This window comes from Culex quinquefasciatus, chromosome 2 (genome assembly GCF_015732765.1).
Source record: "Culex quinquefasciatus strain JHB chromosome 2, VPISU_Cqui_1.0_pri_paternal, whole genome shotgun sequence".
Lineage (NCBI taxonomy): Eukaryota > Metazoa > Arthropoda > Insecta > Diptera > Culicidae > Culex > Culex quinquefasciatus.
Genome location: NC_051862.1, coordinates 215,081,958 through 215,096,917, shown reverse-complemented (window position 1 = coordinate 215,096,917; position 14,960 = coordinate 215,081,958). Strand labels below are relative to the sequence as shown.

Genomic DNA, 14,960 nt, shown 5'->3' with positions numbered 1-14,960 from the left:
GTCCCGCTCACTCTTTCATTTGTTTTCAAGCGGCCGCTCGCGCTCCGGTTGTCTCACTCTCGCCCATGCAACACATGATTTACGACCCGAGCTGGGCCCGAGCGCTGCTTGTTGCAATTTCCCGTGGCCGCATTCCGATGCCGAGTTCGGGGCGCGCGCGTGTTTTGATACATGTTTGCCGAAGACCGGCGTGTCGCGTGACGCGCGAGGGATGTTGCAGCAGAGTTGCACAAGTGTTGCACGGGGGGATTTGCGATTCTTTTCTTTTTTTCTGTGTGAAGATTCGTCTTTGGAGTCTGCTGCCCATCTGTTGGAGCTACCCGATTCTTGCTGTTTCCGCGTTTTATTGTCGTTTCCGACGTGTGTTGCACAAGCTGTTGTTGCGTGTTGTACAACACGACGTGTTGTGCTGCAGATCCGACCATTACGACCGCGGTGTCTCTTCTGGTGTTTTCGCCTGCCGACTCCGTCATCAGTTGTTTGGTTACGTTGGGTCAGGTTGAACGTGTCCGCTGGTGGCTCCACTGTCTCCACACTGTTGGTCTTCGGAAAGGTGGTCGTGGTCGTTTGGTTTGGTGAATGCGGTGCCGTGTTCTGACTCGACAACCTTGCCGAAAGTGTGTGTTGTACGAGGTTGCGCGAGTTTTGGCGATCGTGATCTTGCGAACCTTTTGGGTTCTTCGACTTTGCTGAATAAAGGGGGAGTTGTTCCCGGCATGGAGTTCGACTAATTGGGCGGTGATCGATGAGATTTCGGTGACAAGTGAAATTCTGAATGTTTTTAAAATAACTGTGAAGAGTTGTGAAGAATACTAAGAAAAATCGAAATTTAATGAAGATTGTTGAAAAGATCTAAAAAAATATTATCGAAGAAAAAAATCAAAAAGTGTCATAAAAGAAAAAGTGTTGATCGTGCGTGAGTGTGCTATAAGGTCAGTGTTTAGTGTTAGCGTGTTCGTGTTTGTTCCAGTAGCGTTAGCGCAGCAGAGTTGTAGCAGAGAACCCGGCAACAAGAGATTGTTTACCCGATCCGATGTGTGATTACATGACCATTCGGTGCTGAATGATAATGTCACGTAGGAAGCAGTCGAATCCAAAGCCTCTTCTTCAAAAAAGTAAGTAGTTATCCAAGTAACCGTATTCGAGCTGCGCAAAATTTAAATGTCGTCGCGTTGTTGCTGGGGTTTGCCCTCCAAGTTGAGCTGAGTCAAGTTGGCTGTTGAGGGGCAGGGCAAACCGAAAACGTGTTTGACGTTGTGGGACGTGTGGTTTTTCCAAAACACTACCTACCTGAGGGTTCAAGCACGATGATAGTTGCAGCAGCGTGTAAAGTTTCTTGCAAAAGGTGAATAAGGTGACATTTGTGTAATGTGGAGAATGTTGGTGAGTGAAAGATCGATGATCGCTTTTGTGAGTGGTTGGAAAGTTACCTGGTGTACGATCGCTGCCGACGGCAGAATGAGGTGATCGTTTCTTTAGCATTAAAATTTCGATCAGGTCTTTTTATTTAAGCCACCTCATCATATTAATTTATATCCTATCACCTTAAATCCAACTATATCTACCATGGATAGTTTGAAAAATCTTAACAAAAGAGGGCATCCATTAATTTAAATATATATTTTTTGAAATGGTTTTTATATTGATTATAAAAAAATAAAAACTGAAATAGTAGTTTATGCAACAAGTTGCAAAAAGAGGATTTTTTCAGCACGAGTCGTACATTTATCCAACGAGGTTCACCGAGTTGGATAAATACGAAGAGTTCTGAAAAAATCAAGTTTTGCAACGAGTTCCATACAACATTTTTTGAAATTCCGAAAAACACCCATTGAGTGAAATTTTAAGTCAAATTTTCATGTATTTTGTCAATAAATCGTTTAAATCAAAAAAATGTTGAAAAGTGTTACTTTTCGAAACAAGTGCTGAAAAGTTCAACTTTTCAGCACCCATTTCAGTGCTGAAAAGTAGAACTTTTCAGCATTTATTTTGAAAAGTGTTGCTATTCGATTTTGTTATTTTTGGTACAGAAAAGTAGGCTATTTCGTCGTTCAAGAATGACAGGAAAAGTGAGTAGTTTCACGACGGAATTGCAAAAAAACTATTTAAAAAACATTTAAAAAACTAATTTTAAAACTATTTAAACCATCAAAATCGAAACCAGGTCCGGAATACAAACAAAAAGTGCGAAGCTCAGCATTTTTAATTCAATTTGAAAACCATAAGTTTCGATTTTGTTGGCAAATTTGCAATAGAAACCATCATTTATCCAGCCTTTTATCGTATGTTTCATATTCTATTTTTTCAAATTTCAGTGTGTGTTAAGAAATCAAAAAAAGCATGATTTGTTTATGTAAGCTTTTTTCATCAAATCTTTCTTTCTTAAATTATTTGATCTAAAAATTACTGTTAAAAAACAGAATCAGAATATTGCAGACTCAACAAGAAAATACAAATAAGCTTAAAAGATAACTACGAAAAGCGCTATTTTCAACCATATTTATATCTATTGCACGATTTTTTGAAAATCGTTGTTTATTGCATCAAAAATGAAGGAATGGACACAAATTTACAAAAAAAAAATGACAATAGACATATGTTGGATTTTTCAATATATTGCATTTATATTTTGTTGTATTATATGTATTGAAATATTTACTGAATAAATTTTAACTGTAAAGTGACTGTAGTTTGAAAATGTTTGCTAAAGTTTTAAAAATGCAATTTTCATCTTTCTAACCATTATTTTAAGTTTTTTTTTTGTTTCAATAAAAAGCTGCTAATTTAAAAGACAATCTCTGTAAATACAAGTCGAAAGAATTTTGCAGTAATTTTTAAAAAAAAATCCAAAAATCTCATCAATGTATTCAAAGTCTTATAATCAAAACCATATTAAATCTGATTGATTTCATGATATTTTTTGGCATGATAAACAAGCTTTTGATTCAACGTCGTTTTTATCCTATGATAGGAATTTTAATTGAAAATATGAAATAAAAAAGCTCATAACATAGTTTATTTTACAGTAAGTTTTGAGCAGTTCTCTCAGATTTCGGTCATTCGATTTTTTTTTTGTATTTTTTAATCCGACTGAAACTTTTTTGGTGTTTTCGGTATGCCCAAAGAAGCCATTTTGCATCATTAGTTTGTCCATTTAATTTTCCATACAAATTTGGCAGCTGTCCATACAAAAATGATGTATGAAAATTCAAAAATCTGTATCTTTGGAAGGAATTTTTCGATCAATTTGGTGTCTTCGGCAAAGTTGTAGGTATGGATATAGACCACCACTGAAAAAAAATTATATACGGTAAAATTTTTTTTGGTGATTATTTATTTAACTTTTTGTCACTCAAACTTGATTTGCAAAAAAAAAACACTATTTTAATTTTTTTAATTTTGCAAACTTTTCAGAAATTTCCAGGTTGTGCAAAAAATCCTTGACCGAGTAATGAATTTTTTGATGACTACTGATTTTTTCAAAAAATCGAAGTATTGGTCGCAAATTTTTTTCAACTTCATTTTTCGATGTAAAATCAAATTTGCAATCATAAAGTACTTTAGTGAAATTTTGGTTAAGTGCACCGTTTTCAAGTTAAATCGATTTTTAGGTGACTTTTTTGAAAATAGTCGCAGTTTTTATTATTTTTTTGAATTAGTGCACATGTTTGTCCACTTTTAAAAAAAATATTTTTGAAAAGCTGAGAAAATTTTCTATATTTTGCATTTTCAAACTTTGTTGATACGACCCTTCGTTGCTGAGATATTGCCATGCAAAGGTTTAAGAACAGGAAAATTGATGTTTTCTAAGTCTCACCCAAACAACACACCATTTTCTAATGTCGATATCTCAGCAACTAATGGTCCGATTTTCAATGTTAAACTATGAAACATTCGTGAAATTTTCCGATCTTTTCGAAAAAAAATATTTTCAAAATTTTTAAACCAAGACTAACACTTTAAAAGGGCGTAAGATTCAAAAAAGATTTTGCTGATGAGTTTTCTTAGTTTATTTTAGTAAATTAATATTTGGACAGAAGGTAATTTATTTGATGGCTGAGTTTTTCTTATTTTTAAAACAGTTCATATTCTTAGTAAAACACAATTTTGAATTATTTATGATTGGGCTATAGCAAATTTTGTGTCTAGTTTTTGTCGCCCACCCTTTCTTCAAAAATTCCGCAAAAAATAAAGAATTTTAGTTCTTAATTGATAAAAATTAAAATTATCACTGAACATCATTGTAAACTATTTAAAATTCATTGCAGAATTATTTGTTTGTGTTTTAATCAAAGAGGTTCCTTTTTTATTTTTTTGAACCCGGTATCGGAAAAAGACATGAAAATTTTGTTTGATCAATTTATTGATATTTAGAAAATTTTCGGTAGCAGCATAACTGTGATAATACATTTTCAATTCTTGTCAATATGTCATGGTAAATATTTCTGAAATAAAATAAAACAGTATTATATTTGTGAAGAACTTATTAGTTTCCAAAATAATTCAAAAAGTAGTTAAAAATTCTAAACATAAAACAATAAAAAATATTGCGTTTCCGTATTGTTTCGCTGGAAATATACTACTATTTATTCAAGGTGTTCACTAATCAAAATCAACTTGCATTTTCGATCAAGCTGGTTCAAGCATTTTAGTGAAATGATCGTTTTTTACGTACTAGATGTGTTCACAAAAATGCTTAAAAATTATCATATTCAAAATGTTCATTTTTGAAAAACGGACAAGTACTATTGAAGGATGAGTTATTTATCCATAGTTTTTTTTTTAAAAAAAGGTCCTATAAGGTAATTGTTTCATATGTTTTAATGACCTTTTCAATCAAAAAAATGTGCCCGAAAAATAAGGCTGCAAAATTATTGTTATATTTTCAATTTTTTCTTAAATTTTAATGGAAATATTGATGCACTACTAAAAGTGCTATCAGTTTTTTTTATTTGAAAACTTATGATTGCATATCAACTGCACGGATGTTTAATACATTTTCCAGAAAAAATCGAGGTGTTGAAAGAGTGGTTATATCAATTTTTATATTTTTTTTGTTCGGATTTAAGATCATTTCTATGAACTGATTGTTCACCTCTTTTTACTCTTCCTCATTTTAATAAGAGTGTCATAATTGAAAATTTTATTTTTTTTTAAATTATTATTTCTTCTTTTCATTTAAATGTTGATAAAACTTAAACTTAAGCCCCATTTATCAAACATGCAAAATAAGGTATTAATACAGTTTACAATTGTTTGTACAAGTATGTTTTTTTTTTTTAATTTCAGCTATTAGCATTAATTTCTATTTTTGACTTCTTAAGAGTGTGCGTAAAAATCGTATTTTTTTACGAAACTGACAATAACCTTGAAACGATAGTTAGCTAAGATTTTCAAAAAGCATCTGAAAGTAGACATTCCAAAATTCTTATGCTGAAAATTTCATGAGGTTTGTTTGAAACACGAGCGAACACCAGAAATTCGAATTTGGAGTTAGGTTTGGCAAATCGTACAATGTTATATACTTTTGACCGGTACTGTACTTACTTGAATCCCGTGAATAGACTACAATTTTAATTAAATTCTTGTTAGGAATCTTTCTAGGTTTTGAGTCGAAATAAATTAAATTAAATAAAAGTTAAAAATGATGTGAATAGGCAATGTTTGAAAAAATCAACATCACGAAACATTAACACACTAAAATTCACTTTCATATTGCGTAAGATTCTTTTCCTTTATCTCACAAGCAATCGAACCAGAATTGCCATCAATGATAGCACGGAATAAAATCATTGCTAACCAATAAAATACAAGACCCATGATAATAACGCCCAACTCTCACTCTCCTGATCAACTTCCCGAGAGAGGATGGACGTATTATCGTTATCAAAACAACCTCAAACAGAGAGTGATAGATTGATGTCCACGTGCGATAACGCTTCGTCCAACGAAAACCTAGCGAAGATATCTTATCTTATCCGGTGTCTCACCTGGCAGCTTCGAGAAGAAATCAGCACAACTGGAGCACTTTTGATAAGAAACTTTGAAATGGTATGTTGTCGTGATATAATCTGATAAAGTGAGGCCCGTTATCACACACCAATTCAGTTGGATCAGTTGTAACTAATTGTTGGGATTTTATACGAATATTTAGGCTTTAAACATTTACGATGGGTTTTAATTGTTCTCATTGCTTTAACATTTGTGGGGAGAAAGTTATAAGTCTTAATTATTAAAAATGTGAGTTTTATTTTTGGCTTTTTTTAATCACTAAATAAAAAACTGGCATTGCAACCTTGCGATATCAATCAATCAGAAAAGAAAGCTCGTTTGGTTGGCAACATTTCAATTCAAGCCGCAAAAGCTCGTCCAAACACACGCCCACATGCAAATTTCGCTCAAAACCGTTTTAACGAGTCCAAAAGTCAACGGAGACAACGACACATAACACAAAAGAGGAGAAAAATAAAACCGGCTCCCAAAATCACATCATTCCGATCGCACTTGTTAATCGTTGTTGTACCATTATAGAAATATAAATATCTATCACCGGCCAACAATCAGATATTTATTTATACACGTATAAAAACATTTCGGAAAGTGGGTCCCGGCCAAACAGAAGCTCAATCGGCTGTCAAACGTCACCTTCCTTTTTTTATTCATTTTTATGTTATTTCACTCCCCTCACGCCCGTCACGAATTCTCTGTTTGGCTGTTGATTTGAAGTTCTTCATCTTTTTTCTCTCTCTCTCTGTTGATGTTGTTTCCTCAGAGTTTGAAACTGTTATTTTAGAAATTGATGCATAGATTAGCCTCGTTTTCGATTGCCTCCACCCCCCACTAAAAAACCTTCTTTCCTCCTCTCGAGAAGTTTCAGCCAAAATTCGCATCGAATGTTTTGGTTATAAATTTGGATACTTTTTTTTGCTCCTGTAAAGGAAAGAAAACAAAAATCTCACTTCCCTTCTGGTTCGGATCAGCTCTATTTGGTTTACTTTTGCATAGACTCGGGCCTTATCAGCAATCGAGAGACTCAAATTCGCCGCGAATTAAGCTGCAAGAGAGTTCTTGCGAGCAATCTGTAACAAGGTGTGTGTGTGTGTGTAAAGAGAGTAATCGCTCTAGGAGCTGTTCTTTTTATTGTGTGGCATTTAAAATTAGAATTTGATTATCGAATTGTATTCTTTTTTCTCAATTTGTAAAGATTTTTTTAAATAATATGTTTCTAATATTTACAAAAAAAAATATGACAAAAATTCTAAACTTTTTTGAAGCGATTGGAAGCGATCGATGGATAAAACTGAAGCCGTTGTAACAAATCTTTAGGAAATTCTCAAGCCATTGCAAGTAAATAGTTGTAATTATTATTGATCCATTTTGAAAAGATCTGCTATACCTGTTTTTGAAAATATTTGTTTTAAAATTATTGTACATGTTTTTTTACATCAAAATGGAGTTAAGATCGCGAAAATATTGCTCTAAATATCAACAACTTTGGGTATGAAATGCAATAATGTTGATGCAGTAGAACTTCAACTTTTAGTAAGTGTATTGCCCTGAAAGGTTTAGTTTTATTTTATAAAAAAAATTTAAACCGTTACCATTATTTTTGAAGGTTTATGCACCTTCTTCAAAATCTGGGTGAAAACTGAAAACTGTTTGAAATGCATTTTTCTTTGAACATTGAAAACAAGAAGTTATAAATTAAAAAATAAAGCTAAAAAGATTTTTAGTGATTTTTACACAAATTTGAGTGATGTCAATATTTTTTGGTAGTTATTTGTAATAGTTTACTCTTTTTTTGTTTTTTTTTTTAACTTGATTCATTTGCATTGTTAAAATTCTTTGATTTTATTCGTTATGAAACGTAATTTAAAACACAAAAAAAAAATTATCTCAGTTTGAAAATTCTAAAATAATCAATCACTGATAAGTGATTCTCAAAACATTTCATTGAATTTTTCTCACTATTAGAACTTTAAATTTAGTTTCCTTTTTCTGTGCATTTGAAGCCATCAATCCAAAAAAATAATATATATTTTTTCCCCGAAATAGAAAAATCTGTTTTTTGGTTCAAGTTTTCAACGGAATAAAACCATTGCAAATTTTATTTCAATTTTTTATACCAGTCCTTTCTCAAAAAATTGACCGAAAATTAGAGGAAAAAATAATTATTTAAGTTAAAATTGTCATTGAAAAACTGGTTAAAATCAATTTTGAACTATTCAGAATACATTTAATAATTCATGTTAATACTTTCTAGTCTTTTAACAAATTTTGAATTTTGGGATTACAGATCGGTAAAAGACGTAAAAGTTTATTAGATTTTTTTTCATTGATTCAATTCAATTGTGCAATGTGTTGAAAGAAGCACAACTGTAATAGTGTGTTTTAAAATCTCCAAAATTAGGCTTAAATTGGATTTTTATTATAAAGGCGGGCTTGATCTCGACCGTTAACGACCGAAATTTTTTAACATGATTATTATTTATTGGAAACAAACAAAAATGTATACAGCAATTGCATTTGAAAAGAGCCTAAACCGACAAAAAAGTTCTCTAATCAGGCTCAAAATTTTTCTGGGGGTTCCTTGGCCAAAATAATTAGACCCGTATTTTTTTGTTTGGCCATTAGGGTGACCTACACCGTGTTAGGGTGGTCCGAAAAATGGCAATTGTCGTCATTTTTCGCAAAAATCACTTTTTTCAAAAAATCATATCTCCGCGTCATTTCTTCCGATTTTAGCTGTAAGAGTTTTTTTTTGAAAAAAAAAAAAAATATCTAGTTTTATTTAATCTTTAAAAATAAAACAAAGTTAATCAGCAAAAAAACCTGTATTAAATTTATGTATTGCAACCTTGCTAACATTTACTTTTTCGCATTAAATACAACACGTTCTTCAGTGAGAATACCAAAAACCGACAACAAATCGCTCAAACCACCAGAGAGCAGATGCAAAATACTCCCAGCTCCCAGCTGTTATCAGTGGCTCTAGCAACAATTTTATCAAACTGACAGGATGAAGCGTTTCTGCGGGCAGTATTTTTCAAGATCTTCAGTCGACGTCGACCGGAGAGCCGGTCTGCTTTGGGGAGGTGATTGCAATTGTGAATAATTTGATAGGCCTCTCGGGTTGGGGAAGAAAAGTCGAAGGGGGAGAGGGGAGGACCAGATAGACCGCCCAGATGAAGTCATACGGCTTATTCTGGATTCGGAAAATAAGAAATTCTTATCACCTTTCCCTGTCCAGAGAGGGAGAAGGAGAGTGATGCTTTGAGTTGTTCATCTGGCTGTCTTGATGCGAAAGAAATTGGAAAGAAAGTTAAGAAATGTTGATTGTCGGAGTTCTTTTTTCACGATTTGACTGATTGTGGGCAAAGTTGAACAAAAAAATACTGGGAAGTTTGTTGCTAATCAAAATTGTTGCATAATATGATGGCGATAAGGATACTTTCAAAGACCATGCGACTCCTTGAATTCTTATTTAAAAGCATACAAATCTTAACTAAAAATTTAAACATAACTTAAATGTTGGCAGGTATTCAAAGAACAATTTGATACATGTTCTAGACCAAAGAGATAAGCAAAAAGTTCTTTTTTGTTTCCCCAAATGTTTTTAAAACTGCTGTTACTAGCCTACCTACTTCAAGCCAGCTATCAACGTCGATCCACCCAACAACGACAGAAGCTCACGAAATGTGTACAAACAACATTATAACCGTGAGTGTTGTACCACCCAACGTGTGTGTGTGTGTTCATTTGTTTCGTCGTGTATCGCGTTAAATATCTACATGTTGATAGTTTACTTTTCAAAACAATCACCTGGTCGTGTCGTGGTCGTGGTGTTTGACGGGAGGTCGTTTTTTGTATCTAGTTTTGATGAAGGGGGTTCGAGGGATTTTGCGTCATAATTTGGCCCTGAGGTGATTTGAACTATCAAATAAAAATGTTTTGTTATGACATGATTTTTAATAATTCAAGTGATCCAAAATCGATAATGTTCATTACAGGAAAATCATAATTCTGAGGCACATATTTTTTTATAATAACTGTCGTTTTACTTCAGTGTTGAAAAATAAGGAGCATAACATATATTTAATAAAATTTCAATTTTTTTTAAGTTAAAACGTTTTTTATACGTTTGGGCTATTTGTTTGTTAAGAAAGTTGCACATTATATCGATTTCGTGAGATTTCATTTTTTTTATTTGGCTAAACCTGTGACTAAAGAACATGCGACGGTTTGCCCATACAAGTTTCCATACAATTTTGCAAGCTATCCATACATAAATTTTATGTAAGTATTCGAACATCTTTATCTGATTGTCTGATCACTTTGGCGTCTTTAGCAAAGTTGTAAGCATTAGTTTGGACTATTTAAAAAAAAACAGTCGCACTCCTAAAAAATATAAATGTTTGATGATTATTTTTGAAGAAATTATTTTTTTTTTCAAAACGATTTTTATGCGAATAATTTTTTTTTCAATTTAAAGTTGAATTTTATATCGAAAAGGAGTTCACACAAAATAAAGGTAATTTCAAATCAAATTTTCTCTTTTCTGATTTTTGAAAAGATTGTTTCGAACATCTGAGATTTTTTTATAATTCGTTTTTGAATTATTAAGATTGGTCGTTTTTAAGGCGTCCAACTTTCCCGAGTTTTGGATTTTCTCGGTAATTCCCGGGATCCAGGGATATTTCAAAAAACTTAATAAAAGCCTGAAAATGGGAAGTTTAGAGTTTTACTTTCACATATTTGGTATAAAAAGCATAAAAGCGGCTAAGGAATGATTACAGAAATGATTCTGCTTAAAAAATATCAAAATATATTTTATTTAAATTTAAAATTTCTCATCTCAATCTTCAAAGTGCTACTTTTTAATTAAAAGGGAAAAATATAGGTTGAAAAAATGGTATGTATTTAGTTATTTTTAGAGTGTTCACAAAATAGCCTTCGTTTTATTATTTTTGTCAAATATTTTAAAATCGGGTTTATTAAGATAACATATTTAAAAACTACAGCGCTATTCAAAGAAAATCCAAATTTTCACATAACTACGTCTTTTCGAAAAAATACTCAAAATTTCAATTTTTACAATATGGGTATCAAACGATCGGGATTTTTTCATTCATTTCGAATGTAATAACAATATTTTTTGAAAATACTCAAAATTTTCACAAAACTACGTATTTTCGAAGAAAATACTCTAAATTTCCGTTTTTACATTGTGGGCATCAAACGATCGGAATTTTTTCATACATTTCGGATGTTATAATAAAATTTTTAGAAGATACTCCACATTTTCACTAAACTACGTTTTTTCGAAAAAATACTCAAAATTTCAATTTTTACAATATGGGTATCAAACGATCGGAAATTTTTCATACATTTCGAACGAATAACAACATATTTAGAAAATACTCAAAATTTTCACAAAACTACTTATTTTCGAAAAAAAAATACTCAAAATTTCCGTTTTGACAATGAAGGTATCGAACGATCGAGCTTTTTTCATACATTTCGAATGTAATAACAATATTCTTTGAAAATAATCCAAATTTTCACAAAACTACGTATTTTAGAAAAAATACTCAAAATTTCCGATTTTAAAAATGTGGGTATCAAGCGATCGAGATTTTTCATTCATTTCGAATGTAATAACATTTTTTTTGAAAATACTAAAAAAAATCACAAAACTACGTATTTTCGAAAAAAAAAAATTCAAAATTTCCGTTTTTACAAAGTGGGTATCAAACGATCGAAATTTTTTCATACATTTCGAATGTAATTACAGTATTTTTTGAAAATACTCAAAATTTTCACAAAACTACGTATTTTTGTAATTTTCTTCAAAACTTCATTTTTTACATTATGGGTATCAAATAATCAAATCATTTTTTTCAAAAATACGTAGTTTTGTGAAAATTTTGAGTAATTTCAAAAAATATTGTTATTACATTCGAAATGTATGAAAAAATCCCGATCGTTTGATACCCACATTGTAAAAACGGAAATTTTGAGTAATTTATTCAAAAATTCGTAGTTTTGTGAAAATTTTGAGTATTTTCTTAAAATGTTGTTATTACATTCGAAATATATGAAAAAATCCCGATCGTTTAATACCCACATTGTAAAAACGGAAATTTTGAGTTTTTTCTTCGAAAATACGTAGTTTTGTGAAAATTTTGAGTATTTTCAAAGAATATAGTTATTACATTCGAAATGTATGCAAAAATCCCGTTCGTTTGATACCCATATTGTAAAAATTGAAATGTTGAGTATTTTTTCGAAAAGACGTAGTTTTGTGAAAATTTGGAGTATTTTCTAAAAATTACATCCAAAATGTATGAAAAAACCTGATCATTTGATACCCATATTGCAATAATTATATATTTTTGGTTTCTTTAGAGAAAAAAAAACATTTACAAAATACAGGAAAAATACGTATTTTTGTGAAAATTTTAGCTGACATCATTCCGATTCCAAAACACTATAATTTTTGATGTTTGCATGATTTTTCATAAGATTAAAGCCAATGTCTCCCATATAGCCAAAATCCCATAAGCTCTGTGCCTCGCTTATGCACGCCTCGGTTTTGCATCCCCCATATGCGGTGCTAAACCGAGGCATGACTGTATTTGTTTACCAACATTTTCGTTTTTAAGTCTCAATGTTCTAAACCAAAACATTACAAAACATTCAAAATTATTTTTATTGGATTGTTCTCGATTGTACCACAATTTTTACAAAGAATTCATAAAGCATTAGAAAAAAAGTTCTTTGGGTTTTGCATTTCAATTAAAACGGGATAAAATAAGAAAAATCCCGGGAATTCTGTCCTGGGAATATTCCTGGGATATCACTTCTGAGATACAGCCACTCAAATTTACAGAAACAACAAACTGCACTCAATTTTTAAATGTTGATATCTTTGAAACTGAAAATATTCTATCCTCAGCAAAAATTGTAATTATAAAATTAGGGCTAATAAAATTACAACCTTTCGGAAAGTTGAAAGTGCTGAGTTTCAAAATTTCAAAATATGTTTTTCAAAGAGTTTGGAAAATTACACCATTGTTCCATTGATTTCCCCGATATCGTTATTTGAAGATTAATTGTTGTTTTTGAGACACTTAAAAAACTTCAATTTTATTTGTTCTATATTTTGGTTCATATTTCGAATCAACCTGATTGTTTGGAAACTATTTTTTTTAAATCGAAAAATTAATTATCTTTTTTTTCTCACAATTGAACCAAAAGTGACAATAATGTGAAAACGGTGCACTATTTTTACTGTGTAAAGTACTTTTTGATCGCAAAATCGATTTGAAACAAAACGTGAAAAAGATTGTGTGTGTAACATTCTGTTTTTAGTCGGTATTTCTTCAAATTAATTATTCGATATGACTTTAAAAAAATCGAAATCACATTTTGGGAAAGTTGAGTTTAAAATAAAAAATGGTAAATTTGTGGAGAGTTGAGCTTTTTTGTGGATAGTCCTAACCAATAACTACAACTTTGTTGAAGAACCAAATCGATTAGAAATTTCGAAAACTTAATATCTGCAAAAAAAAAATTGTATGGATGGAAAACTAATTATGTAAAATAGCTTTTTGGTCATAGCGAAGCTTACATAATGTTTAAAACAAATAAAAACAGTGTAATAATGTTGGCTTAAATGCATTTTACAACCCTTTTTGTTTTTCAAATTGTTGAAACCGCTTGAAATTTCAAAAATGTGACGTAAGTGAACCAAATCCTTTAACTGCTGATCATGAGGTATTATCCCCAACATACAGTTGTCCCAATACCAAGCTGTCCACCAGCGGTCAACCGTTTCGCTACCGTGCTTTCCCTGTCGTTCAACCAAACCTCCATCACAACAACGTTTCGGGGGCTTAGGTGATGATTGAAATCTCGCCATCTCGACACGATCCCCCCCTCGAAAATAACTCGGCCCTCCACTCCACTTTTGGTCCGAGGACCCGCCTCCTGGCCGCGATCTCTCGACGACCCGCGCGGAGGTGCCGCGATTCCGGCTCAAAAAACGGCGTGGATAGCAGGTGATTGAGAAAATTAAAATTTTGAATAATTAAATTTGAATTTTAATAACGCGATAACAGCCGCAAACTGCTACCTGATCTGGATCTCTCCGCGGCGGCGGAGAAAGCCCGGGCCTCACCTTTCTTCGAGAGTGTCGATGGCTTTTGGCTTGTGCCTTGTGCGCAGCAAGGCAAGTTTCTGGAGTCAGGTAGATCGTATCGCTGACTCTTCAAGGATTGAGGCTTTGGAATGCTGCGCGAGGCGCTTGACGCCTTTTTCGGGTTGTTATTAATCGATCTCGTTTCTTTTTGTCAGATTTTGATGGACGTATCACTCACTCCTGTATTTCTGCTTTTTTTTTAACTTGATTTGGTGCCGTTGCTTCTGGGGGAGCAAGAGGGGGAGAGCCGTTATAAGTCGTTGAGTTTTTGGTTCAAGTTGGTCAGTTTTGCTGTTCTTTTTTCTAAAGTTTAATAGTCTTGTTTTAAACTGTTCAAGTTTCTTCAAATTTATTTGTTTTATCAAACAAAACCTAGAAATTATAAATACTTTGCACAACCAACAAATATTTTTATTGGTGTGATTCACTAGGTGAATTGATCTTCTCCCCAAAAAAATATGAGTAGCAACACCAATCCTCTCTCTTTCTCTGCTCGCATGTTATGACATTTCTTCGGCTAATGTTTTCTTAACCGGTCCAAAGTGTTGTGCTGCCGAGGCAGCAGCTTTGAAAGCAGATCAGATTACAACCACGTGGGGCACCGCCACCTCTGATTGACTGACTGATGCTCAGTTGCTTCACCGCGATTTCGCTCCCTGTGTCAAAATATGTAGAACCATCAGACCTGATAGCGCGTGGTATTCTCTTCCCTCTAGCCTGGGCACTTGATAACGGCCGCCGAAGGTTTCGATGTTTC

At 32.4% G+C, this 14,960-nt stretch overlaps 1 protein-coding gene across 1 annotated transcript in view; it reads left to right on the top strand.

The window, feature by feature from the left end:
- The first annotated feature begins 464 nt into the window (after positions 1-464).
- LOC6037987 (zinc finger protein ush) overlaps positions 465-14,960 on the top strand; it is a 339,804-nt gene continuing 325,308 nt past the window's right edge. The window contains exon 1 of the mRNA XM_038254324.1: positions 465-1,115. Within this exon, the coding sequence (XP_038110252.1) occupies positions 1,064-1,115 (52 nt within the window). The 5' untranslated portion in view covers positions 465-1,063. The remainder of the gene's footprint in view (positions 1,116-14,960) is intronic.